The sequence below is a fragment of the Orbicella franksi genome, chromosome 12, assembly GCF_964199315.1.
Source record: "Orbicella franksi chromosome 12, jaOrbFran1.1, whole genome shotgun sequence".
Lineage (NCBI taxonomy): Eukaryota > Metazoa > Cnidaria > Anthozoa > Scleractinia > Merulinidae > Orbicella > Orbicella franksi.
In genome coordinates this window covers 19,921,007-19,946,261 of record NC_138156.1, presented here as the reverse complement: position 1 = coordinate 19,946,261, position 25,255 = coordinate 19,921,007, and the positions used below count along the sequence as shown (strand labels likewise).

The window sequence follows — 25,255 nt, the reverse complement described above, 5'->3', positions numbered from 1 at the left end:
AGATTTACCGTCGTGCAACTCGGGTTTGAAATCTTTGGGCAACAGGAACTGAAGATTTACCAGAAATTGTGAGATATGTGAAGGCGATTATGGTGGAAAGATATGAAGAATTTGCGTTACGGGAATAGAAATGATACAGTCTATTTACACGAAGTATTGGGAAACATGGCGAGGGGTTTGCTTAGCTGTATATTTTATAAAATTATCGAAATGAGCAGCAGTAATGCACTCAATAAAGCAGTGAATTTTATGGATCTTTTGTCTCTTATCTTCCTATTTTGTACCCAGTCCCCCGTGCTCGATCAAGTTCTTCTAGAGTGCTCAAGTGAAGTCTCCACGCTTGCCGCAAATATATCATTTCCTGCATCATGGCGCTCATTTGACACTTGAAGGAGCTACGTCACGATTCCGCATTTTGAAAAGTTTAGCTTCAATATTTCAAGTTCGTCGTTTGCAATCCGTGTCAATCTTCTCCATCCTAAACCATCCTTATTCCCTTATGGTTTAGTATTATCTCTTTGGTGTTTTTCTATCTTAGTTAACTATTATTTTCAGGTTTCCTTCATTTTAAAGGTAATTTTGTCCATGGCCAAAATAACTCAAAATGCCGTGACTGAGCCTCTTTAATATGCCAGTTCCTTAGTGTCAGCCTCCACTATTGCACTATACTGTAAATATTTCGAATCAATTTTCGGACACTTCGAGTGTCCGAAATATTTTGTAAGCAATGTACTCGAAAACTTTCTTTTTAATAAGAATACCTTAGGAATCACTACAGACTCAAAAGAAGTGCTAAATAGCTTTCATTTGAACAAAGGCATGAATAATAGTGCGATTCTAAAATGGAATGTCCTGATGACAGACTGTTCTGATTACACGCAAACCAATTTTGGGAGAAGCGATTATGATGAACTGAAGTACAAACAAAGGAAATGAATTACGAGTCACCCGAAGATCTGGAAACACCGCACTCGGCACGTTTTTGAAGATTTCTCTTACGACTTTCGAAATCAACCTTTTTGTGCTATTACATCACTTGCGACACAATTTGGGACGATGTTAATTTCAGTCAAAAACGCATGCGAAAATAAAACCTTCCGAAATTTTGCAGCGTGCGAAATATTTTTCAGTACATTATAAAACTTTTAAGTAGCTCCAAAGCTCTTAGTTTTCTTTATGGAGCGAACTCTAGTTGAGACGCTGCTTGAGATACGTAACGGCTTGGTAGTATTTGTACTACGTTTTCGTCGGTGTATATTCTAAAACCTTGAAGGTGCAGTAAAACTTTCATTATCACAGATGTTCCTTCCGTCTAATTCGTGTTTTGTAGGCGCGTCTCGTTCCCTTCGGTGAGTTTGGTTAGAACCCGCTCTTATGCGGAGTTATGATACTTGAGTAAAAACAGCTTTGCAGGCGAAGTTGTTCAGTTTTCATTTGCCGTGACTGATCGACAAATTACCGTCTTCGTTCTACAAAACTCCGCGCAAGCGCAAATAAATTACTGCCTGATCATGGCGCTCATTTGACACCTATTCTGCCAGTTTTGTTTCACAAGTAGCGCGTACAACATGGAAAAAATGCTATGTTTTCTGTTATCGATACGTTAACTATGATATACCTGGAAGTCAGTTTGTAGAAAACGGGTTGACGCCCAAATCTTTCTCGAATTTCTGCCAAGCTTACCACAAAACACAATCTATGCTTTCCACACGTTCTAGCTCATCGTCACAACAAGTCCCAGTAGTAGAACTGGTTGGGATGTTTAACACGTTGAATTAACAAAGTTCAACGGTTTATTTCCGACTAGCACCCGGTCAAAGAGTCTCTTGTGGCTCCTTGGTAAAGGTCGAAGAGCGTCTCAACTGCTTACGTGGAAGGTCATACGTTCGATTAATGTTGGAAGAAAAAAACAAAAAAACAAACAAAAAAATTCCAAGTAGCTTGTGTCACTTATTACAGATGAACTCCTTCAAAGCATCATTTCTATCAATAAAAGTCAAAATTATTTTGAGTGTCGCTGTAGTTATTTGTCGTGTTATTTCAGGGACATCACACAAGCATTATATCCACATATTTTTTACTTCTTTCTCCTCGTTTTCGCTACCTCATAGCTCTCGCACAGATTTGTTAGCCTGAAAAAGACCAATGAAGGTGCCGGTAATTAAGAGCCTTCCTTCCCCCAGGCGGTTTTTCTATGCCGTAGTCCCGCTGATCGGAATCATAAGATTTGTTTTTAAAACTTCTTTTTGCGAAACTTGTTATCAATTAATTACCAGCACGGCTTACTTTGATTTCCCCAGCGTGTGACGCTGCTAACCTTTTCGGTCTCCCTTGCCGCTGGGCGTTATCAGAAAAACACTTTCTCTTACAGCGTAAACCGCGCTCAAATAAACAAAGAAACAGCACCGAAAGAAAATGAGAAATTTGTCTTGCAGACTCTCTTGCAAGATATGGATCTGTGATAATCTGAGTTGCAGTGCAATTACCGTCAGACCAAGCAGATGGTATTTCTAAATTGCTCTGAACTGAACGGGAACCGCAGAACAACGAATCCCTCAATCGGCAAATAGATCTAGTAAGCGGCGTTTGTCATTGCGTTTAGACCCATAAAACAGCCGATAATGTTTTTAATTACTCGCGACTATTTCCAAAATAAGCCGTTGTCACCGCAGAGAGTAAGTTTGGCCGCTTGCGGTTTCTTTTCCCAGTTTCGAGTACCTCCAATTGAACGTGGAAATTAGAATCGGCGTCGCCACGAGAGTCCCGCGCGAATCCCGCGTACGGAAGCTTTAAGCAACGACGTCGCCGACGCCGAGGACGACTCCTAGTAAAAAATGAATTCATATTTTACCGGCAAAATTCGTGATTGTGCAGATCTGTTCGGCACACCAATGGCTCTAAAAACGTGTTCGGGCTAAATACGCAATGACAGCGTTCAATTCCAAATGGAAATACGAAAATTAATAATAATAATAATGTCTTTATTCATTTGATAAAAATACTTAGCAAAAGTTACAAAGTAGCCGTTGTCGTTCTTGTTCCTTAGACTACGAAGAACTTGGTCATTTCACGTTCTTGTTTTGCAGAGGACGACAAAAAAATGTACAAAGATTTATAACGCACGCGTACAGCCATTGTTTTGCTCATTAACCCTTTTGTTTGGCTGCGTTCTCGTTGCCGTCGTCGTCGTAGTTTGCTCAAGCTCCCTATTAATGTCTTCCTACGTGACGAATCGCCACAGTTAATTTTTTTTAAAAAATCGCCGAAGATAAGTGGCAACAAGAGAACATGATCATTATCTCTTGATGGAAATCAGGAATTCTCACACAAGACTAAACTTTTCATAGTTTCTGTTTTCAAACCCAAGATTGCCAAGGAATCGATTAATTAATCATTTAGTCCGGTCACGTTTAAAATACAGAGGCACCCTTCGCTCGCCCACACACTCGTGTCCAGTTCTTGCTCGCGCATAACGGTGATTCTGTTTTGAAACGAGGTATTGTAGCTCATTAGGACAAGCAACACGCATAAATATCGCGCGAAACACAGAACTCGGTACACCATGCTTCGACTCCCAAGGTAGGTAAGATGTTATTTTACTTTGTTTCATTATTTCATGTTCAGTTTGTAAACAGCATAGGACAACTGCAAAATTGTTCTGTCGTATCATGACCAGTCAGTAAGTCTGTCCCTGAATCAGTCAGTGAATGGTTTCTTAATATCTCGAGAGCCACTAGTACTAGCAGTTCACCAAAAGCTCCCTTCTTTTTACACTGTAGACTTCCACGCCTCTACCACCAATTTACTTTACAATTCCCTTACTGAAGATAAGTCTGCCTGTCCCTTCAGAGGCACATAACAAATGCGGGGTTCCAGAAAAAAGAACGATGAGAAAGAAGACGTCCTCAGCTGGCCTTAATCCTTAGTTCTCATGTAGTGCATTGAATCCCTGATCAAGTGAAACATAACTGACTCGCTGTACCTTTGTTTGCTTTTTTTTGTTCATCGCCAAACCACCCGCACTATAATACTTACTGAATACCACATAGTACTCATACAAAGTGCCTCGCTTAATATGAATAATATAACATGTAGCTTAATATGAATTACACCCTGAAAACGAGCGATCTTAAACTCACTAACCCATGCTCAGCTTCTTAGCGTTCTACTGTGGACAATTGTAGAGGCATGCGGGAAGTTGCGAAAACACGACGGAAGGTAAACACGGAAATATTATTACTCTTTTGCCGCGCTGGAAATATCTCTCCGAAAGCACTACTCTCACTTCTCGGAAACAAGAAAGTGTTTTTGAAACAATTCCAAAAAACCTTTCAGTTCCGAAACATCTTTCCCGCGCGATTAAACTTCGGCGAAACGTTTTGTTTCACAGTAATATTGCCTCCTAAACGCAAAATCTGCTTCCGAAACACGTTTCCCGGGCGGACGGATGAACTGGGAAAAATTTGTCACCACAGCAATTTTCTTTTCGGTGCTCGAGGCACCGCCATGCCTTTCGATTGACGAGGTTTCTTGGAATAAAGAAACCGAAATAGCATTTTCTTCGTAAACCACATGTTGGATGTTTATCTTACATTAGTTTATAAGAGTTCGTGAGATATTGGTTACCCACGGCTTGAAAAATCGATCCCGCAATATTTTTATTTGTCACGTTTGTCTTTTGGTTCAATTTGGGAGGTATTCAGCTTCATTACAGCTCAAAATACCTTAGATTTAGGTACTAAGGGCAGAGTAAAATTTAGCCCCCGCAAAATGACAAAAACGTTCGTTTTTAAGTTTTATAATTTAACAGAAAATGCCAGTCACGTCCCGATTTTAAAAAAAAAACAACAACCAGCTGTTGTCTATTGTACTTACTGGTAAACCACATGGAAATAGCACCTTTGTCGCGAATGCAACATCTCACGCGTTTCTGCTATACTGGCTAAAAACAAACCGCGCGGGATGTTGGAAAGACACGAAAAGTTCTTCCATCGTTTTTGTCGCTCTCGCGAGACTGGCGCAGAAAAAGACAAGATCAGGCAACAAGGCTCGCGTTTATACTGGTTGCCATGAACATTTCGGCTAATTTTCACTAAAGATACCAACACCTAACGGATAAATGGCGTTTCTTTATCATACAAATAGCTATTGACAGAAAGTCTGCCCTCCCGGGGTACTTCGAGAAATATTGGGCGGGGGGCATGCGGCGAGCCTCTTGAAATCTTTACCCTATTTTACACTTCAATAAGTTGCGATTTTCCTCAGCATATTTCAGACAAGACCCAAAATTTGATGCATTATTTCAGACCTGACTACGCCACTGTGGCGCCCGTTGCGGTATGTACACGGTTAGTGTAAACCTAATTTGAGCTGAACGTTCTCGATGTTGATAGTCGTAATTACAATGATAAAGAAGTAGCTTCTTCTAAAAATATACTTATTCAAAACCAAAGCGCACAAACCATACAATATTTCAGACCAAAGGTCTCAAAGACCATACCCTATAAATAGCCTTTATAGCCCATATAAGGGAGTACCCCACCGGACTGCCGTTAGTTCTCTAACTGGAGCTTGTTCTACAGTCCTTTAAACTTCCACATGAAACATAACAAGACAAGAAATATATTGCAATCACCTGCGATAATTTTACAGTTTGAGCTTCTAACTGACAGAGAGGAACAAGCCGAAAATATAGACTGTAAACACGCACAGCGATGATTCTAAAACTCAAGGTGAGGTTTTGTATTTCGGAATTTTCAAGTTTGTGCTGTGAAACGAAACCACGTGATGAACTAATAAGGAAATCCTGATCGATTGTTTGATGGGTTTTTATCGTTTCCCGCAAAAGCAACAAGACGGCAATGGTCACTTGAAACGAAATCTGACAAAGTCGTTAAGCGATGTTTGATAGTCAAGTACCGCGACCCGGCTGGGCGATATTCAGTTTAGAGCAATTCTTTTTCAGAATAAAAAAAAAGATTATGTCTAAACAGAACTCTACAAATTTAATCCAAAGGTACGTCCCATGGCCAAGTAAACACAAAACAAACCGACTCTATTTAGAACAGCCCGCTTCGGCTTAGAGTGCAATTGGGTCTTTCAAAATGTAATTCAAATGATAACTGGGGTCATTAAAATTGCATAAGCTCGATTGAACAGCTCTTACAACCGTTTAAAGAAATAACAAGTCAAAGGACCAAACAAAACGTTCAACGTCATGTTTCGTGCGCGCAGCTCGGGCGATGAAACCGCAAAGTGATTTCAAAACCGGCGAATTCGTATGAAACTTTCCACTGTTTGCTTAGCGAAGGAAGGCAATCAGGCGGTCTAGACGAGCCAAGCTCTGCCGAAAGGAAGCACTTGGGCAACGATAGTCAATTTAAAAAATTTATGGTAAAATCATTCACCTTTTTGATGAACATTCCGCTCGCCCGCCGATCAACTCCCTACAGTTTTCCTTATTAAAACTATCCAGAATTTCAAACGCGTGCCTGTGTTATTTTGAGGAAAATACCTCACGGTCAAGCAACCTTGAAGTCAGCTCGCTTTTTCTTGGCAATTTATTAATTCTTCGCTATTTTAATCCATCGGAAGAAAGCCAAAACGGGCAAATATCGGCGCCCTTTGTAGCGCACATCAATTCGATAACACGCTCTCTTAAGATAATGAGTTATTTGGAGCGCTATAAAGTTTCCTTCACTTTCTAATTCAGTGCGCCCATTTGAGTGTTTGCGGAGGAAAACGGACAAAAGAAAACGTAACTCGAGTCCGCTTGCGTCAAGATAACAGACCCATAACAGGCCAATATACCAAACCGATGAAACCATCTAAAGCAGTAACACGACTTCTCAACCTCACGGACAACTTCCTTTACAAAATCACGTAGCATAAAACCCTGAAAACAGCCTTTTGAGCATTACATCACCCAAGCTGCCAAACTAATTTGTTAAACAAAATCGCTCAATTTTGAAGAGCTAACAGGAATGGACAGAACAGTATTGGATAAAACGCAAAGCTTGTGAACTCGAGACACCGCGGCGTCGCCACTACGCTCAGCAATTAATAAACTTAAAAATGCATGAAATCGCTTATTTTTTTTACTGCCATGTTACTTGAACCACTTCCACTTTCCGTGTCAGAGCGGTGTGAAATTTAATTTCGAACCCTGCGTAATTAGCCTTTTTCATTAACTTAGCGCTCTTAAAAACCTGTTCAACTGAACTGGGCGACAAATGAAGGAATTGCACTCGTCATACTTTAGCGCAACATATTTATGAGCGCAACTGCGGTGACTCATTTTAAAGCTCTTTTAAAAGTAATTTGTTTACTGAAACTGTTTTCTTTATGTTCATCATAAATTCCCGCGCGAATTTTTCCCTTGTGACGGAGTGCCAACATTTGGGTTCGATTTTCCGATGTCGAGTGAGCTCGATTAGAGTATTTACACAGAAGTTGGACGTCCAAATCTCACTTGAGGGCGAGAAAGAGAGCGTAAATTTATCCAACGACAGACCGAAGAGCGAGCAAAAATACGCGCTGAAAGCGCCTCACGCCTCTTTTAAAACCTAATGTGCCACATGTCGCGCTGTAAATGGGCGATTAAAAACTGTTGGTTTGAGTCGCTAGACAATAAATTGGCCGAATGAATATTTAGTGCATCGTCTGTTCCCGGCGACGGTGTTTATTCAAGATTTTTCATAGTACTTCTTTCCACTCCGGCCCTCGGGGTTCGATTTCACTTGTAATCAACAACGAAACACACCGTGTCAGGAGCGCTTAGCGCAGCTTATTCGCGGGATTGAAATTTCGGAACGGGTCGGAACTTGTTCACGTTAATTTCGTCGGCAATAATGTTATTTTCCTGTCGTTATTAGGGCTATTGCGGTGAAACAAAGTTTCAATTAACGACGGCTATTCACCAACGCGCGGCTTGGCTCAATTATATTTCCCAGAGCTTTATTGGAGCGGTTTTCAGCAAAGGACACTGAGCCATAAAATATTAAAATGGCTCTATGGGTAAATTGTCAAGCAAAAAAAAAAAAATATATATATATATATATATATATATATATCCATATACACTTGCACTGAAAAACTTAGGTCAAAGAGAGTTACAGAAACTTTGCCTTCCACGCATTTTTGTTTGATTTTTTTAATTTTTTTTTTAGAAATGAAAACAACAGGAAAGGATACAAGCTCATCAGGGTTGGTAGCTAGTGAAATTTTGTAAAACGCATAAAATCCGCTTAGGTGAAACATTGATATTTTAATAACCTCCCTCGCGTAATGAACGACGATGAACAATCACCAAACACTGCGGAACTTTACAGCACAATGACACGGCAGAACGTAAAAGGCTCTAAGCCGGTCGGTCCGTTTTCAAGAACGATCTCTCCGTTCTCTTCGGATTATTTAATTAGCATTGCAATAAAAAACGCACAAAGAGGGCAGATAAATGAGAGCTTTCCAAGCTCCGCCTTTGCAAGTTTTAATATTTCGCACTCGGTCCCTTTGTTGAACAGCGGTGCGCTTTCAACTGGTTAAGTGAGGCATTGGATGAAGGTTCTTGTGAGCTGTTGGTAATAGACACATTTGCTCAGCCAATTTAGCCGAGCCAGCCGATTGAGGGCGTCCGAGGCACTTTGTTATTCGGGAAAAGTTAAGTTAATCCACCAGGCCAAACCATTAATGATTTTTTAATTATTTTTTGACAGATTAAGTGATTGATAGACAGAGGCGGTCCTTGTGGCGGTCAGCTTGCAGCAGAAGCAGCGGCGCGGTGCGCATTGGAACAATAACAAAAAGCACACGAGTAATATTCAACTGTGCCCATAAACAGCGACTACCCCCAAAGGAATCACCTCCTGAAGCGGTCCTGCGGTCGAGGAACACTTTAATAACAAGCTACGCGGCCGTGCTCGTCCACGGCAATGCTGAATCGACTCTAGCGCTGAATTGGACCAAACTTCACAGAGTTACTAGTAAATTTTGCCTGGACTTGCGATGAAAATTTTCTCGGCGCTCGCTTGGCCGCTGTTAGTGCTTCTTCACGCGTGGCCGAGTGTGACACTCGCGCTCGAGAAAGCTCTTGTGGAAGTTGTGATTTACGAGCATTCTTCTGGAGGGGATTACACAACGCATACTTATGAACTGGAAGGCAAGTTTTCAAACGCAGGAGCTGCCACGAGCGCCGAAGGGGACATACTTGAGGTAAGCTTTCTGCTACTTAAAATGTTCAGCGGAGGCTTTGGCTTAACACCAACCGAAGGCGAACAAATTTCTGCCACGATCAGCCACTCTTTTGCGGTTTTGTTTATCTCAATTCGCTTCGGAGAAGTTGTACTTTTGACAATATTCCTTTTTAGCGTGGGATCTTGCCGAGGGAGTATTTTCGATTTGTTTACCTAGAGCCGGTCAAAAACCCCCGCATGCATGACATATTGAAGTGCGACGCTTCACTTGTTGTTGGCTCGATTTAATGAGTACAACGATCGCTTTCATTGAAAGCCCTGGCATTGGTCTTGCCATAATTATAATTACACTCAAGTGCTGTCACGAGAGAAAACCGTTTTTGTCCGCGATCCGAGTTAATACTGCTCGCCTTTGTTGAGTACGAGCGCAATCTACAAGTGTTCATTTCACTTCACGAGAAATTTGCTCGTGGTTTCGATCGCGCGATCGCGCTCAAGATCGAGGGCAATTCTTTTATCTCTGACTAATTCCTTCCTTTCCGTTTTTGGCGATTTGGAGGCACGGCGATCTATTGTGTTTATTTTTGAAAAATACACGAGCGCTTGTATGTGTAGTAGCTTCAATGTGGACGGACGTGACTGTATTTCGCTAGCCTGTAATCAATTACCTTGAAGTTTTTTAATCGCATTGTGCTGGTTTCCGACTTGCGAGCGGCGGAATGTTTTGGTTTCGCGTGTGCGTTCCCTCGGATTTATCCAGGCTTTGCTTTATCGTTTGCTCGGGTTGAACAGCTTTAAGTATTCCTCTTAAACACGCCAATGTTTCTAAAGGAAGGGGTCGATAGGTCACTTCTGTGTACTCTCGGCAAGATTTGTCGAAGCGACATTTATTTGCATGCCGGAAATACGAAGCCTTTTGAGCTCAAGAGCGCGCTTGCCTCACTAGACAGGCAATGAATGAAGCTAATTTTCACCTCAAAAGTGCTTCCTCTTTTCTTTGCGGAACACAAGCGGCCTTGCAACCCCCTCATCATTTAATTCCTTCAGCAATGACTCCGGTAGCAAATAAAAAACAGCGAGATTCTATTCATTTGCGCGGGTTCCGCTCTAATCTCAAATCGAAATTCCGTCTGCACTTTGTAAAACTGCGATCAAAGCTTCTCGAAGCACTTGACCCGTGTGTATTGAAACCGGGTCTAGGGTCTGGAACAGCATATTATCGTTTTTGAAGATGAGTTTATGGCTATTCGGGGTTGACAGATAGGATCTTCGATGGCCAAATAGCCTGCGTGCTCGACCGAGATAAAGCCTCCTTGCTTACACAACAGACTAGTCGCTGGATTACTGGACTTTTACTAATGTTTATAGAGAACATCAATCTTTGGAATCTCCGAAATCTCAGAACTCTTCGTCGCGATTTAATTTCCTGAACCCCCCCCAATAAATTCATGCTCCGCGCGCACACTGGTTCGAATCCAAAATTAATTTGTCTTTCAAAAATATCGACGCTTTATACAATTCCACTTACAGCACGCCTCGTATTCTTGTAGGGTGATGATTAGATTTTGTTCTCTGTTTCGCAAACAAAAGAGGGGCTTTACGCTAAAACCGCAAAAACCTGAAACGTGACAGAAAATGTGGCTCGCACGTCATTAAAGCAAACGAAAGCGGCGTCGACTACCTGTGACTTCCCTTACTCTCACGAAGAGTATAATACGTTGTGTTTATTCACCGAGGGACTGCGCGCACAATACTTGCAATTACAATTCAGGCCCGACACAAAGCTTTTATTGCCGCTGGCTCAACGTAATTAAAGGAGCTAGAAGGTCTTGAATTAAAACGAGGACAATACAGTCATTTAGCGTTTTAGATCGTTATTGTTGAGGCGGCGTTTCCATAAGGGACTGGTAGTCACGATCAGTCAAGGGTTGATAGCCTTTTTAGTTTTCCACTTGAAAGCTCCTAAGTGCTCCCGTGAACCGATATACTGGATATCAAGTCTAACATTGCCGGCGGAAAATCAATTCGGAGCATGGCAAATGGAGAGTGTAGTTTGTTTTTCGGACACTGACCAGTTTAAGGCTTATCGCTTTAATAAAACCGACAATTAGGTGTAACTACTAAAATACTATAACGTTGCCTGGCTCTCACCCTTTTGAATTGTGTTATTTAGGGCGAAAAAAACCCTCTTTTCTCAACGGGGCTGATCGAAATTTCATAGGACTTCTTCATTGTTAGTGACTATATTACTGCTTTTTATTGAACAAAACTTAATGAGTTGAACTCTACTAGTCGTATATCTTTTTATATCAACACAAAATACGCAAAAGTTGTCTTCCTTTCTTTTTCTTTTTTGACTTCACTTTTTGTTTTTATACAATGTAGCAAACTGCCAGTACTTAATATTATTGTTGGTGCCTTTTTGTGTTTTCTCTTGTTTTGCACCAGACAATTCGCAGAGCGAGTAAGCGATCTAACACGTGTGTTATCTGTCCACTAAATAGTCGCTTGGGGCGACTGTCGCACTTTTCTTCTCAAATGTTGGCCTTATAAAACAACACTAAACGGCCTCTCGCTCCGCTCATCGGAACCGCTCTATCTCTGTGGCCGGTAGTTATCGCCTCGCCACAGTCATTTCCGCGTACAAATATGCAATATTTCGGCGAGCGTGGAACATCTTTTTCAAGAGTTTTATCTCTAGACTAAACTTTGTAGGGAAGCCGAGCTGATTGCTCGGACTAATTACACTAATGGCTTTTCCAGAGCGTTTTTCTCAAAGACCCTTTGACAATCGTGATTTCGGGTTTCGCGACGTTTTCCTCTGAGAAGATTAAGTCAATCAGTTCGAGTGATGTACTGATAGCAGAGAAAACAATAACACTGCTTATCAGCGCCCAGAACAACAATGTGTATCATGGCCGGTCTTTTGTTGACGGCGACGTTATTAAAAAGTTGTTCTTCTGCGCTTCCAGGGCAGGGAATTTAAGATTTTCCATCGCGGAGTCTCACAGCTGGACAAAGAGCTTTTCCAGAATTCTTAGAAAGACTGAAATGCCTGTTTTAGTATTTATAGAAGCTCTTCAAATAATTACATGGCTATCGGAATAATTGCTCGAGGGGGCTTTATTTTGAAAACAATCTTTCAAGAACGGATTTTGTTTAAGTGTGCGTGTAATGAGGACTGGAGGTGAACTTGTGCGAAGAGGAAAAACTTCGAACGCGAGCCCTCTCTCTCGAAAACTGTACAAGTGTGTAATTTCGTAATAGCCATTTTCGCAGTTCAATTGATCCCAGAGGAAAAGTAATTGTCTACCATGGGCCTCTGCACATTTACGGCCCCTCCTGGTCAAATTAAATTTGACCTCACAATTGAACGCAAGTGCGAAGCAACCGATTCGCCCGACTGACTTTGTAATTAAACGTTCGCTTATTGCGGTTTCTGCGCCGGTTTCGTGCAAAAACCTAAAATCCAGGTCGACAGTTCGAGTTTTCTCCGTTCTCGGTGTTTTGTAATTTGAGCCGTTTTGTGAAAGACGGCATGTTGTTTCGGTGCTCGCCGTTAAAATCTTTATCAAGTTCTTATGGCTTGTTGTGTAAACATTGTTTCCGATATGTTTGTGTAACCAGGGTCCTTGATTTATTACCAATGCCATTAATTTGCTCACTTTCTTCGCACCGAAATCATGCCTGCGTGTCGAATTCTTACGAGGTTCTACTTTTCAGATCACAAACCAACTGTGCTACTTTGAAAGTTTGGAAAACTTTACGAAACAGCGAAATCTTTAACGTGCTTGGGAAAATTTCATTATCAATTTGGTCTTTTAAATTCGGTTCCTCCTTTGATTATAACCTTTGTATTAAAGTTTGCGTCACCCCTGTGTGAAGTAGCAAGGATGTTTGCGCTCGAAATGAAAATAAAATTCCGACCACCCCTCTTTTTGTGAAGTTGCAGTCCTTGATTAAAACTTTAACACCGTTTTCATTTCTTCAGCTATTTAGACAGCAAAATTAGATTTCTTGACAAAGAAAGAAATCCATTAATTTATTTTTTTTCCTTCGTTTAATATCACTGGTTTTTTATTAACAACAGTATGGGTGCCTTTTGTGTCAAAGCTTGAACGCAGCATTCACTTAATTTAATTTAGAGAGAAAAAAATAAATAAAATAGAAAACAGTATGCATGCTTCATGGCCAATGACATGTGAAGCAGAATCAACATATAGATAACAACTTTATACTGAATTTATACTGAATTAACGTGGTAGTCTCCATATGAAATAAAGAATGTGGCTCTAGTAAAAAATAGGGGAGAAGTCAATTTTAATTACTGGACACCAATCTTTATAATTTTCCACGAATTTTTCCTATTATTACCAGAAAAGTATGGTTAATTTGAAGAGTTTCTAAGAGACTGTGCTGCACTACAGTTGAATCTTTGCAATTAATGAAAACTGCCAGGCACATTTTAGTCTTTAAAAATCCCTCCTTATAGGCAGAAAAATTTCTAAAACTTTGTGTATTGTGCAGGTTGCAAAACTCAGCTTGTGAAATTTTTCCCTGACAAAACTATACAACTCTCTTGTTTTGGCCCAAATGATGCAAGAGATTTTTTTCCTGTACATACGTCTCTTTTTAAAAAAAATAAATAAATAAATAAATACAAGAGGTTTATTCGCGCTTATTTTGTATTCAGTTAAAAGAGGTGTCTGACTTTGCCATCATGTCTGACTTCACAAGGGGTACATGTAGATTACAAATTACAGTTGGACCCCACCAATTCGAACTTGGTTATTTCAAACTCAAAATCATTTCCCTGGATTTGCCCTTCACTAATCTACTATCAGTTATTTTGAACTCCCACTATTTTAAACTATTTTTTGTTTCTCCTGAAGGCTCAAAATAGTGGGGTTCAACTGTATGTATTAACTCTTTCTGTACACAATAATGATTTTAAAACCCTTTTTCAATCATCTCTCTACCAGATTCACCCATTGGGGCTGTGTAATACATCTGAGGATGGCGATCTTTATGAATATGGCTGGGTTGGCGTGGTCAAACTTATGCCTCCAGACAATCTCAATGAGCCATGCTTTACGCTTGTTGAGAAGGTAAGATTGATTTTTCAAACTAAAATAACTTTTCTTCCCGACCTTGTTAAGCTGTTCATTTTCTTGGGCAAAGCCTCATTTATTCAGGCTATACTGAAACTGCATTTAAAAAAATTGTTCTTCAGCAGAGTTCTCCCTCTTTGAAGATAGACTTCACCAGCTTTTATATATCCCACATGGAAATGTAGATTTCATTCTCCCTCACCAAGTTCGTCCAAATTAAAAATATTTTCTGTCTAATTTGGACTAAGAACAAAAAACAAGAGTCAAAAAGAGAAACAGAGAAAATACAGGTTGTGTAAGTTGTTTCAGGTAGAGCAAGTTATAAAGGTTCCGCTTGTTGAGAAGGTAAGATTGTTTTTTACAAACTCTGACAAAATATATTTTTTCCCAACCTTGTTAAGCGGTTCTTTTTTTTTTTCGGCAAATAGCCTTATTTGTTCAGGCTATACTGAAGCTGCATTTAAAAAAAATTGATCCTCAGCAGAGTTATCTCTCTATGAAGATAGACCTCAATAGCTTTTATATATCCCACATGGAAAAGTAGAATTACAAAAAAATACACACTAGCTTCAAAACAACTTATGTGTAACCTATTTTTAATTGCACTAGCTGAGTAATTTATTTACCTTTATTGCACCTTTGATAAACAGCCCTGTTTTCCAAGCTGAGCAAAGCATGCAATCAATTCCAAATTAATTCCCGCACCTGGAAGATAAAAACATCATTAAGGGTGTTGCCTTGATGCACTTACAAATCCCTGGTTAATTCCTGCCCTGGCTAATACCTCTAAAATATGGGCGTTACCACGGTCGTGTTACAAGACTATCGATTTACATGGAGGAGAAGCATCATCCCAATTTAATGAGAAAAACATCATGAATAAATCACAGGTTTATGTAAACCATATGTGTGCCCAAAACAATCAAAAGTGTAAATGTGCCTTGCTTGAAAACATCCCTTGCACCTCCCTCTAATTACCCACTTAAGTTGTTTTCCTGTTGTAATGATTTATGTTTTAAAATCTACCATGCCTACTAGGTAGAGATTTTCCACTGGCAAGTGCATTGCAGATACGAAATTACCATAGAAAAACATTAAACAAATGAGTTGCACATGTACTTGTACAGTCCCACAAGAGGTTATTTGACTTCATCAATGCACAAATTAAAGTTTTATTCTAATTGCTTTAATGATTTGTTCTTCAGGTCAAAAGAGCAATGCAACGGGGAGCAACAGCTATTATATTTGATATCACAGATCATCCAGAAGCTGCAACAGAGGTAAATAACTGACAATAGACTTGATTTCTACACTAATGAGAAACTCTTTAAATTTGCTATACATATGTTGCAAAGGATGGCATGTACCATATGTCTTTCATCCCCAAGTGCACAAGAAATCTTTTTTTCATACTGATTGCCATGTGCAGTGGAATCGTGCTTTTTCTAATCTCCAAGGGAAATTAAAATTGTTTTGAAAAATAGTTTGAGAGATCAGGGGTAAAATTACAGTGTTTGACTGAGAGGAGGGAAACAATTAACTTCTGGTTTGAGTTATCAGAAGTACAAATTCTCCCAAATAAAATCACACTGAATGTTGGACATCAGTAGGGGGAATAACACTTCATATCATTGCAAATAAAAGAAACAAAGGGTACTACATTCCTTTGGGATGATATGGATCAGGTTTAGTGATCCAAGATCACTTGGATCATGGTGCATCACAAGAACCAGTGAATCTTTGGCAGGTAGTGATTCATCAGGGTTTTTTTTAACGCATCAGAGGCCCATTTCTCAAAGGTCCCGAAAACTTTTCGCACCCGAAAAGCTGTAGCAAAATCTCAAATCTCATGATTACAGAGCTGTTATATTCACTAATTATATAGCAGTCAGTTAATCCAGTATTGTCAGCACAGCTATTATCCTTTAATTTCTGAAAACTGTCCAATTTGGGATTTAATTGGACAGTTTTCAATAAGGACTTTGAGTAAAAATGCAGAAACTGTCCAATTTGGGAAAAAATAGGACAGTTTGTCTCAGCCAATGAAATTAAGCTATTAACCTTCCGAAGATTATCGAAGGCCACACGAAACCTTGCGAAGATTTCCAAAGATCACCCAAACACCTCCGAAGATTTCTGAAGATCCCCCAAACACTTCCGAAGATTTCTGGAGATCACCCGAACAATTCCAAAGACTTCTGAAGATCACCCAAACACTTCCAAAGATTTCCGAATATCACCCGAACATCTCTGAAGATTTCCAAAGATCACTTGAGTACTTCCGAAGATCGCCCGAACACTTTCAAAGATTTCCGAAGATCACCTGAAGATCATGTGAACACTTCCCAGGATTTCTGAAGACTTGTGACAATCTCCGGCGATCTCTGAAGATCACCGGATATTTTCGAAGCTTTCCCAAGTTTCGGAAGATTGAGAGCCCAGTCTGTTTTTCTTCAGAGACAGTTACTGTAGTTTTCCTTGCAAAGCTGTATTACCTCACAAGCTATATAATTAATAAGTAACAGGACTACATGCTTGTCCAATTTGGAAATAATTGGATTCAAAAAATTCCTCAGACAGCCAAATTGGACTTGGCCTGCAGCCTCGTCCAATTTTGGCTGTCCTCGCAATTTTTTTTCATCCAATTATTTCCAAATTGGACAGCATGTAGTCCTATTACATATACATATTCTAAATATGAACAGAGGTTCTCTTCATACAAGACGTTTCAGGTGTACACATCTCTCTGTTTTTAGATACAGATTAACTAAAAATGGCTTTGTGCGCCAGAAAAGCTGCAGGGCTCTCGAGAAACCAGTCCCATGATCCGAATGATCTTTGATCATTGATCCTAATCCAGAAAATCCTAAAAGAATGCATCCTTAATGAAACTATTAACAGCTCTGTCCAATGCTCCAAATCATAAATTTTGTGCTCACATGACATAGAAGAGATTCTGATTTTCCTGTGGCATTGATCAAACAAACACCCACTTGGCTGGGTTTACAGGATGATAAACCACAATCATAAATATTACATCAACAGAGGTTTAAGTCATTAAACCCATGTGTGTCCTAGCATAGGGTGTCCAGTTTCAATACGTATCTGTTTCTTGCTAACAAATTACACTTTTCAATGTTTGCATTAATACAGTTTCAATTTTTTTTCGAAAGTATGTGTCTTCTATGATTAAGTTGTCACTTGTAGAGACCTTTAAATGAGTCCATTTGACTACCTGTGTCCTATTTGCATCAAATAAGTTTCAGTGTTTTGACAGGACTTAGTTATAAGTTTAGCCGTGCATTAATTAGTTGTATTTGAGGTCTGTACACCATAACAGTTCTATGATGTTTCATTTTTTTTTTGTAAACTGTGCCAATTGTTCTTCAGAGTATTTAATAATTAGGTGGGGCACCAGACATCAAGATAATTCTCTTATCGCTAATCATATCTAAACTAGGGCAACAGGAGAGTAATCATATCCTAATTCAGGTGATACTTAACTAATATTGTGATCATAAACCAAGAGGCCAAACCAACCAGTGTAACTAGTTCAACTTGTTAGATTAATAGAGGGTTGTACAGGGGTATTCTCCTGATGTGTGATTAGCTGATTTTATTTTCTGTGAAACTTGAATTTAGGAAATTATGCTTTGTGATCCATGATCTGAAGGTTTTGCACGACCCGTGAGCTTGAATTATTAACCGATATTCGTGATTTCACCACTCTGTTCTATGTGATTTTGAGATGCAAGTCCTCCGAATGGTTAGAGTCGTCTATTGAGAGTGACTTAGACATGTGAATCAGCAATATGGAGCCTTGACTTAAAGTCTTAGCCTTTCACAATTTAGCTTTCTTCAAACATTCTTTCTAGTGTAAGAACAGGTTATTAAAAAGAGTGTCTTACTTGCTTATTTTCGTGATTTGGGAAAACGAAATTCTATATCCATGATCCTCTATTTTTTCCGTTCGTGAGCCATGCCAGAGAACCCCTTGTCTGACCCTCTTACAGCCAAGGGTAAGTGACTGAAGAAAATTTCTCAGTGTCATTCAACAATAGCGTCTAACTTTGTACCAGCTGAAAGATAGGACTGTGGCATGTGGCTTATATGTAACATGTTCATCCCTTGAACAAGTACTGTTAATCACGTTTAACCATGTTTATGTCATATTCTTTGTGTAGGCAGCGGAGCGGTCTGGGTTTGAGCCCTGGCCAGGGACATTGTGTTGTGTTCTTGGGCAAGACTCTCTTACAGTGCCTCTCTCCACTCAGGTGTATAAATGGGTACTAGCAAATTTAATGCTGGGGGGTTACCCTGCGATGGACTAGCATCCCATCCAGAGGAGGGTAAAAATACTCCTACTGTGGTTGCCCCATATGCTACAGAAACCGTAGATAAGTGCCAGCCTGATGGGCTGCTTGGCTGGTACGCAGACTTTACCTTATGTCTTATTCTTTTTTTCTTTTTTTTTTCAGTTAAATGCTGCAACTGACAAAAGTGAACGACCTGTGGTGATAATGGACAGAAAGGATGCCAAGAAGTTGATGAATATTGTAAAAAAGTAAGTGGAATGGGTCTATAAATTTTAGTACATAATAAATGATAAATTTAAACTGCCCAACTGCTGAAACATTTTATGATACTTAATATTCACAACATTATTATTATCATGCAACATATTAAAGCATGAGGGTTAAGTACTTCGTAAATGAGTTAACAGGGCCGTAGCCAGAAAAAAATTATGGCTGAGGCAATGTCCATCACAAAATTATGACCGAGGCAATGTCCATGGTTTAATTCTCTTTCTAAGTAATAAGGGGGTTTATGATGACAAAAACAACAAAAAGCAATGTTCGAGACAAATGCCTCGGTATGGATCTTACTTGCTACCACCCTGGTTAACATTCAAATAGCTGGCTGCCCTTCATCGGCAAAAAACACAACAGGATTTGGGTTAAGTTCAAGTACAATATCTATGAGAAAAAGAAAACATTTCCTGTATTTTCTCAACTGTGCGAAGTTGTCCCAACATCACAAGTGCTTCTATACTTCTACAGAAACAGAGACAAAGTACTTTCTAGAAACAAAGACAAAGTATTTTCTTTACACTGTATCTTAAAAACAGTTAGCTTGAAGAAAACATTTTTTCTATAGAGTTATGGAAACATGGTTTAAGCTAATTTACTAGTGTTTTGCGAAGCTATTTTCTAAATATAAATATATTAATGTAGGTACAAGAAGAGTGTACATATGAATATTTTTTTTTAAGATGGTCCATAGATTTGTGGGGATATATCTTAGTGATCAAGTTCTAGTTTTTCAAAGAGTGGATCACACTATCTATCGGATAAACCACAATCTAGTACATTTTGTAGAAAGCTATGCAGTTTTAATAACATTTTGCCACTTCATATTGATTTATCTAGTAAATAGCATTACACATCCTTTGATTAACCAGGACCGGTGTTGAAAATCCTTTGTTATCATAAACAAGTTAATTGCCATTGATATATTATTTAAAGAGACTAAACCAGGTTTAGTGTTTGTTTCCTTGCATGGCGATTTCTGTTATGCTGCTTTTTCTCTGACATTTACTTCTACTCCCTTAACAGCCAAAGAGTTTCAAGGGCAAGAATTCAATACAGTGTGGCAGGCTACACTCCTCAGGTATGACTGGATTGCTTTGCCTTTGAATGATATTAATTTTGCCATTAACACAGTGACAATGATTAGGCATTATCATATTTTCTTCATTTTCATTGGCTCAAGAGCCCACCATGTGACCTGCAAATAACTGCCTGCAAATAATGGCATGTTCATGCACATTACTGTCTAAATGTGTTTTCCCGCAAATAATATTTGGCTTGTACATGGTCGCAACCATGCTCTTGGGTGAAAAATGGCAGATCGCTTCCCTGAGCCATGAGAGTGATTTAAATATGATTCAAACAAACCTGGTGATCAAATGATGAAAAATTATTGAACCCAGTTATTGCAAGATATCGTGATTTGTCAGCTTATTGCAGATCAACTGTTTGCTTGAGTCTTTGGCTTTGGCAAATACTTGATCTGCCTGCCCCTGACAAATCATGATATTTTGCTCAAGATTTTCCAATAATTGTTAACATTATTTGCAGCTAACCTTTCCTTTTCTTTTATAGAGAGCCTCCAATGAATACTTTGACATGGTTATCTTCATGACTTTTTTCATTCTGGTCTCTATCATCTGTTTTATCTTACTCTTAAAGGTAGGCTTAAAGGTCAATTAGCTTTTCAAACTAATATTTATTTTTGAATTTTGAATATTTATTTTTGAATTTTGAATATTTATTTTTGAATTTTGAATATTTATTTTTGAATTTATGTGAATAGTGGCCATGCCCAGTTCCACAGCAGATTGTGTAGTTCCATAAAATATCCATACCTTCCCCAGAGAAGGGATTTTTTCTAAGACCCCCCACCCCACCCCTCTGGAAACTCATACATTTTGCAACATTTTTTGGCCTTACGGAACCCCAACCCCCTACCCCCAGGAAATTCCACTCCCTTCTGTGGGGTACTATGGATATTGTCTGGAACTGCACAATGTCACTCAACATTTTAGCCAAGGAAACAAAACCTTGCTTCAGATAATAATTGAAAGATTTGAAATAAGATTTTGAAAATCAGGATTCCACTGTAATAGGTACTTTGAAATACATGTATGCCTCATCAGCTTTCTAGAAATGAGAATCCCAACTCTGGTTTAAACAACATAGAGCTGTCAGGTTTTAAATCAACAGTAATTGCAAGTTATTTCCTTTTTTATAGATTAAATGGAGACAAAAGCAAAAGGAGGTAGGAATCATAATTTTAACTGTTTGTGTTGTAAATGCTAATCTTAGCAATTAATATTTCCTTTGTTTTTCTTTTGAAGATACCTTTTCCATCACTGTACATGACTTTGTATAATTTGACATTTTTAGTTAAAATGAAATTTTGTACCATTATTTCCCATATCAGGGCCATAGCCACAAAACTGAGGCAATGTCCATGGAGAAATTATGGCTGACATAATGTCTATGGTTAAATTCTCATCCCAGGTTTCTAGGGTGTTTATGATGACTATAGACAACAAAAAATGAAAACAAAAATACTTGCCAAATGCCTTGGTTTACTTGTTACTAGCTATAGCCCTGCACATGTATTTCACATGCCAAATTACCGTAAGATCGATGTGATAAATTTATTTTAAGTCCTACAATATTTATGACAATAGAATGTTGGTAACAGGGATCTCTATCTCAAATCAGACCATTTTATTAACTGTTGTCCCAAACTAAAATTGGACATAAAAGTCCAAGATCTCACACAATAAAGCCTTATTTCACAGTGCAACAAATCATTGCCTTCTATTGACCTTTGTGTGCTTACTTTTTCTTGTTATAGTCCTCTCTCACAAGAATGGCTTTACATGCATTATCAAGAATGGAGACTAGGAAGTACCATGTAGAGTCATCAGATTCGTCAAGTACACGAGAAGAAAATGGCAACATTAGCGACACTGAGAGTACACTGTCAGCACAGTCTGATGGAACCAATTCCAAGTGTGTTATATGCTTAGAAAAATTTAAAGATGGCCAGGTAAATTACATGTTCCTTTTTATACGTAATATCAAAATTTAGCTTATAGTAAGTCCTCAGCTTGGCTTTGCATACCTTTAATGGTTCATGAAAAGCAGTGGTGTCAAGGTGTCATCACCACAATTAAAATTTTCTGACAAGCATCGATGTCCCTCTCCCCGGGATTTGGGTCTGTGTGAAGGGTTTAGGTTAACTTAGGGAAAGGATTAGTTTAAAGGATTAAGGATAATTACCTTTAAATGGTAGGAAACCTGAAAATAACAGTTCAGTAAGATAGAAAAACACCAAAGACATAATGATAAACCATAAGGGAACAAGGATGGCTAAGGATAAAGAACATTAACACAGATTACAAACGACAAATTTGAAAACTTGAGGCTGAACGTTTCAATATGCGCAAACCGTGACTGAGCTCCTTTAAGTTAGCTTAGAGTTTGAGTTAGTCAAGTGTTGGTGCATTCTTAGGGTTATCTGATGTTGGATTGTATGGTCCCATTCATAAGTGAACATCTACATACACAATGTGGACCATTATAAGTGAAAAAAGCACACATTTTAAAAATGCTTCAGATCCTCTCAAAATGTTGCAAAAAAAATCAGTTAAGAAAAGAAAGCTTCCGTGGAAATCTTGTTTCTGAAATTCCTTCGAAAGTAAGTTTACATGCCCGTGTCCCATAGCCGTGCAGAGAGAACATAATTTTAAAAAGCCAGCAACTGTAAAGCAAGACTAGCATCTAACGGTCAGCTTTTAAACCAGTGTGTACGGTTTTTGACTCAGTTCTCAAGTACTTTTTCCTAACCCTATAAACCTTGTTCCTTTTCCAGGATGTCAGAATAGTTCCTTGTCGGCATGAGTTTCACAAAGATTGTGTAGACCCGTGGCTGTTATCAAATTACACATGCCCCTTGTGTATGCTCAATATAGTAGGTAAGGAAGACATGGGTTCAGTTTTACCTCTATGTCACCGTAAATAACGTGTAAACAGTACTTTTGTGAGTATGTTACTTACTTTTCTTGCAATAAAACAACACGTGCGGGTCCGCCATCTTTGAATTTTTACGCCAGCAAAGAAGCCTTGCTATTGGCTGATTTTCTTCCAATGCGCGCTACCGTTTTATCGGACACGCAAGGCGTGCAAAGTCGCAAACGGAGTCTCAAGAATTTTGCGATAACATCTAGACTCTATGGTCTATGGTTGTTTTCCTGACAGCTCTTCGTTTGTTCTTTTTTCAGAGAGAGAGGGGACAACAAATAAGCCAAGGAGAGCTCGTCATTGGTTTACAAGACGTTGCGGGAGATGTCTGTCTAATACGGATAGCATTCGTTCATCAATGAGTAGTATAGCGCAATACATACCCGAAACTCCAACACACAATTCAACGCAAAATTTATCCACTGGCGCCGATAGCAATGAAAGCAATTCTCAGTCATGTACTGTAGTGAACTTATCGTCTTCGCAAGGACAATTAGAAAGGAATAGCATATCTCTACAAGAACTGAGAACGGACTCCGAAAATCGCGCTTCATCAGCGTCTCTAAGGAGTGTTAGTTCGCAAGGATATATGTCACCATACGAGGAAAGAAAAAGTTACACCCACCAGGTTGTGGTAGTGGCTCCAATTACAGGTAAGCTTTTCTCCCTTTTGATCTTTTTTAGACCCCGGTTGTTCGAAGGCTGGATAACGCTATCCACCGGATAAATCGCTATCCACTGGATAAGTTTTAAGAAAGCAAAACACGCTATCCGCTGGATAGTGATTTATCCGAAGTATAGCGTTATCCATCTTTTGAACATCCCGGGCCAGAAGGGGGTTATATCTAATCCCCAACAAGAGTTAAATCAGCTTACTTTGAAGCTTTCACATTACTCTGGAGTTATAAAACCACATGGGAAAGGATACATGTATACGAAAAATCATGAATAACCTCTAGATATAAAGGAGCATGACCCTAGGCAGCCTTCATAAGCTGTCCTCTTTGATAAGGAAGTTCGGATGCAATGAACGTGTGTATTGCATTACAAACTGAAACAAAAAAAAATGAAATTTAAGTTCAAGTAACACCATCCTTTGTCTCGCAAAATTACCTAGTTTATAAGTAAGCAGTGCGAGATAAGGCATTTTGAAGTCGGGGATGGAAATTAAACCTGTTAACTTCTTACTTAATCCTATCCATACTAAGGCTGATACTTGAGTTCTAGCCTCTTCCACACGTTCAGGTAGTTGGTGCGTTGTGCGAAAAAAACAAAAAGCGGAGCGAAATACAGGAGAGAGGCTTGGTGCGAGGAGCTTCTACCCTCTTTTTTCATGTGCCAATTTTCGCCCTGCGCCCCAACTAACTAAGCGCCTGGAAGAGACTACTCGACTTTGTTCGTGGATGTGTGCATTGACGCAACTTTTAAATTCCTGTACGTAACTATATTTGTGTTCTTTGTCTTCGCAGCCGACATGCTGGATGTGTCGCAAGAGGACATAGTATGACCCACTACTCTGTACGTGCAGCCGAATCAGGACAATGAGGCTGCGCTTTTTAACAAAAAGGAAAGAAAATTTATTAGCAGAACGCTTAGTTGTAAATATACAGAGTACATTGGACTATAAATCTATTTTCGGAGTTCTTTTTTTCCTGATCCATCTTATTTAATAGATTTAACATTGACGAATTTGAATTGCTTATATGGAGAAAAATTAAAGTTATCTTTTGCTTTAACATGCTTTTATTTATTCGTGTCCCGGGATGGTATTCCCTGACGTTTTGATTGGCGATAAGTGGCCCGAACCCTGAAACCTGTACTCTATGTCCGACCAAAATCTGTGATTTTCCATAGCCTATTTCAGACCTGAGCCAAAAATCAATACCAAGTTTCGGACCTCTAAAATTACTACACGGCTCTATTATATGAGGCAGTCAACCAGAAATGATTTCCATCTGCGTAAACATTCAAGAACGGTAACAATGTTGGCGCGAAAAGATAGTTCCTTGTAAACAAAATGTTCAGTGCCAAGCCAGAGTGAAAAACATCCAATTTCAGACCAAAATGGTAATAAAAAAAATTCAGACCAAAACAGCTAAAAACCCTACCCTTTGGGGAAGCCCACACCTATATTAATAGCCTATATAGAGGAGTACCCCGGGATTTGTGTACGCGCGTAGCAGTCTCGGAAAAGCGTTGTGCTAGTTAGTTCTGTTATCACGGCTCAAAGGAATCATGTTTAACGTTTGAGAGTAACGGCAGGAAAAGTTTTGTTTCTTGCGCAAAGCCAGCAACCGGCGATCAAGCTCTACTTTATTTCCCAATCCGAGGGTAGGTGTGCCAGGCGTTGTTA

The 25,255-nt window shown here is 39.3% G+C and overlaps 2 protein-coding genes and 1 long non-coding RNA gene across 5 annotated transcripts in view; 2 read left to right on the top strand and 1 right to left on the bottom strand.

Annotated features, from left to right (window-relative positions):
• The window catches only part of LOC145462558 (RING finger protein 215-like), an 11,932-nt gene extending 10,076 nt beyond the window's left edge, over positions 1 to 1,856 (top strand). The window contains exon 11 of the mRNA XM_081446110.1: positions 1 to 1,856. This exon is cut by the window's left edge and continues 168 nt beyond it. Within this exon, the coding sequence (XP_081302236.1) occupies positions 1 to 29 (29 nt within the window). The 3' untranslated portion in view covers positions 30 to 1,856.
• LOC145462570 (uncharacterized) overlaps positions 1 to 23,152 on the bottom strand; it is a 28,721-nt gene extending 5,569 nt beyond the window's left edge. The window contains exons 1-2 of the long non-coding RNA XR_014041216.1: positions 22,939 to 23,152; positions 14,929 to 15,007 (exon numbers count right to left, since the gene is read on the bottom strand). This is a non-coding gene — a long non-coding RNA (uncharacterized LOC145462570). The remainder of the gene's footprint in view (positions 1 to 14,928; positions 15,008 to 22,938) is intronic.
• Positions 3,013 to 24,638, top strand: LOC145462555 (E3 ubiquitin-protein ligase ZNRF3-like). Of its 3 annotated transcripts, XM_081446104.1 has the most exons (13): positions 3,013 to 3,579; positions 8,169 to 8,205; positions 8,715 to 9,210; positions 14,174 to 14,299; positions 15,508 to 15,582; positions 18,781 to 18,866; positions 19,918 to 19,972; positions 20,467 to 20,553; positions 21,116 to 21,142; positions 21,734 to 21,928; positions 22,754 to 22,856; positions 23,163 to 23,555; positions 24,372 to 24,638. In XM_081446104.1, exons 3-13 carry the CDS (start codon positions 9,004 to 9,006, stop codon positions 24,407 to 24,409), a joined length of 1,392 nt encoding a protein of 463 aa, XP_081302230.1. In that variant the 5' UTR covers positions 3,013 to 3,579; positions 8,169 to 8,205; positions 8,715 to 9,003; the 3' UTR covers positions 24,410 to 24,638. The 3 variants fall into 3 exon arrangements, with proteins under 3 accessions (XP_081302230.1, XP_081302232.1, XP_081302229.1); XM_081446106.1 differs by lacking the exons at positions 3,013 to 3,579; positions 8,169 to 8,205 and adding an exon at positions 4,482 to 5,732; XM_081446103.1 differs by lacking the exon at positions 3,013 to 3,579 and having other exon boundaries at positions 4,482 to 8,205.
• Positions 24,639 to 25,255: the final 617 nt, after the last annotated feature.

Coding starts and splice junctions, on each gene's coding strand:
- LOC145462555 (XM_081446104.1), top strand. CDS start 9,004: ATGAAAATTTTCTCGGCGCTCGCTTGGCCGCTGTTAGTGCTTCTTCAC. Junction 9,211..14,173: donor CCGAAGGGGACATACTTGAG/GTAAGCTTTCTG, acceptor TCTCTCTACCAG/ATTCACCCATTGGGGCTGTG. Junction 23,556..24,371: donor GGTAGTGGCTCCAATTACAG/GTAAGCTTTTCT, acceptor TTGTCTTCGCAG/CCGACATGCTGGATGTGTCG.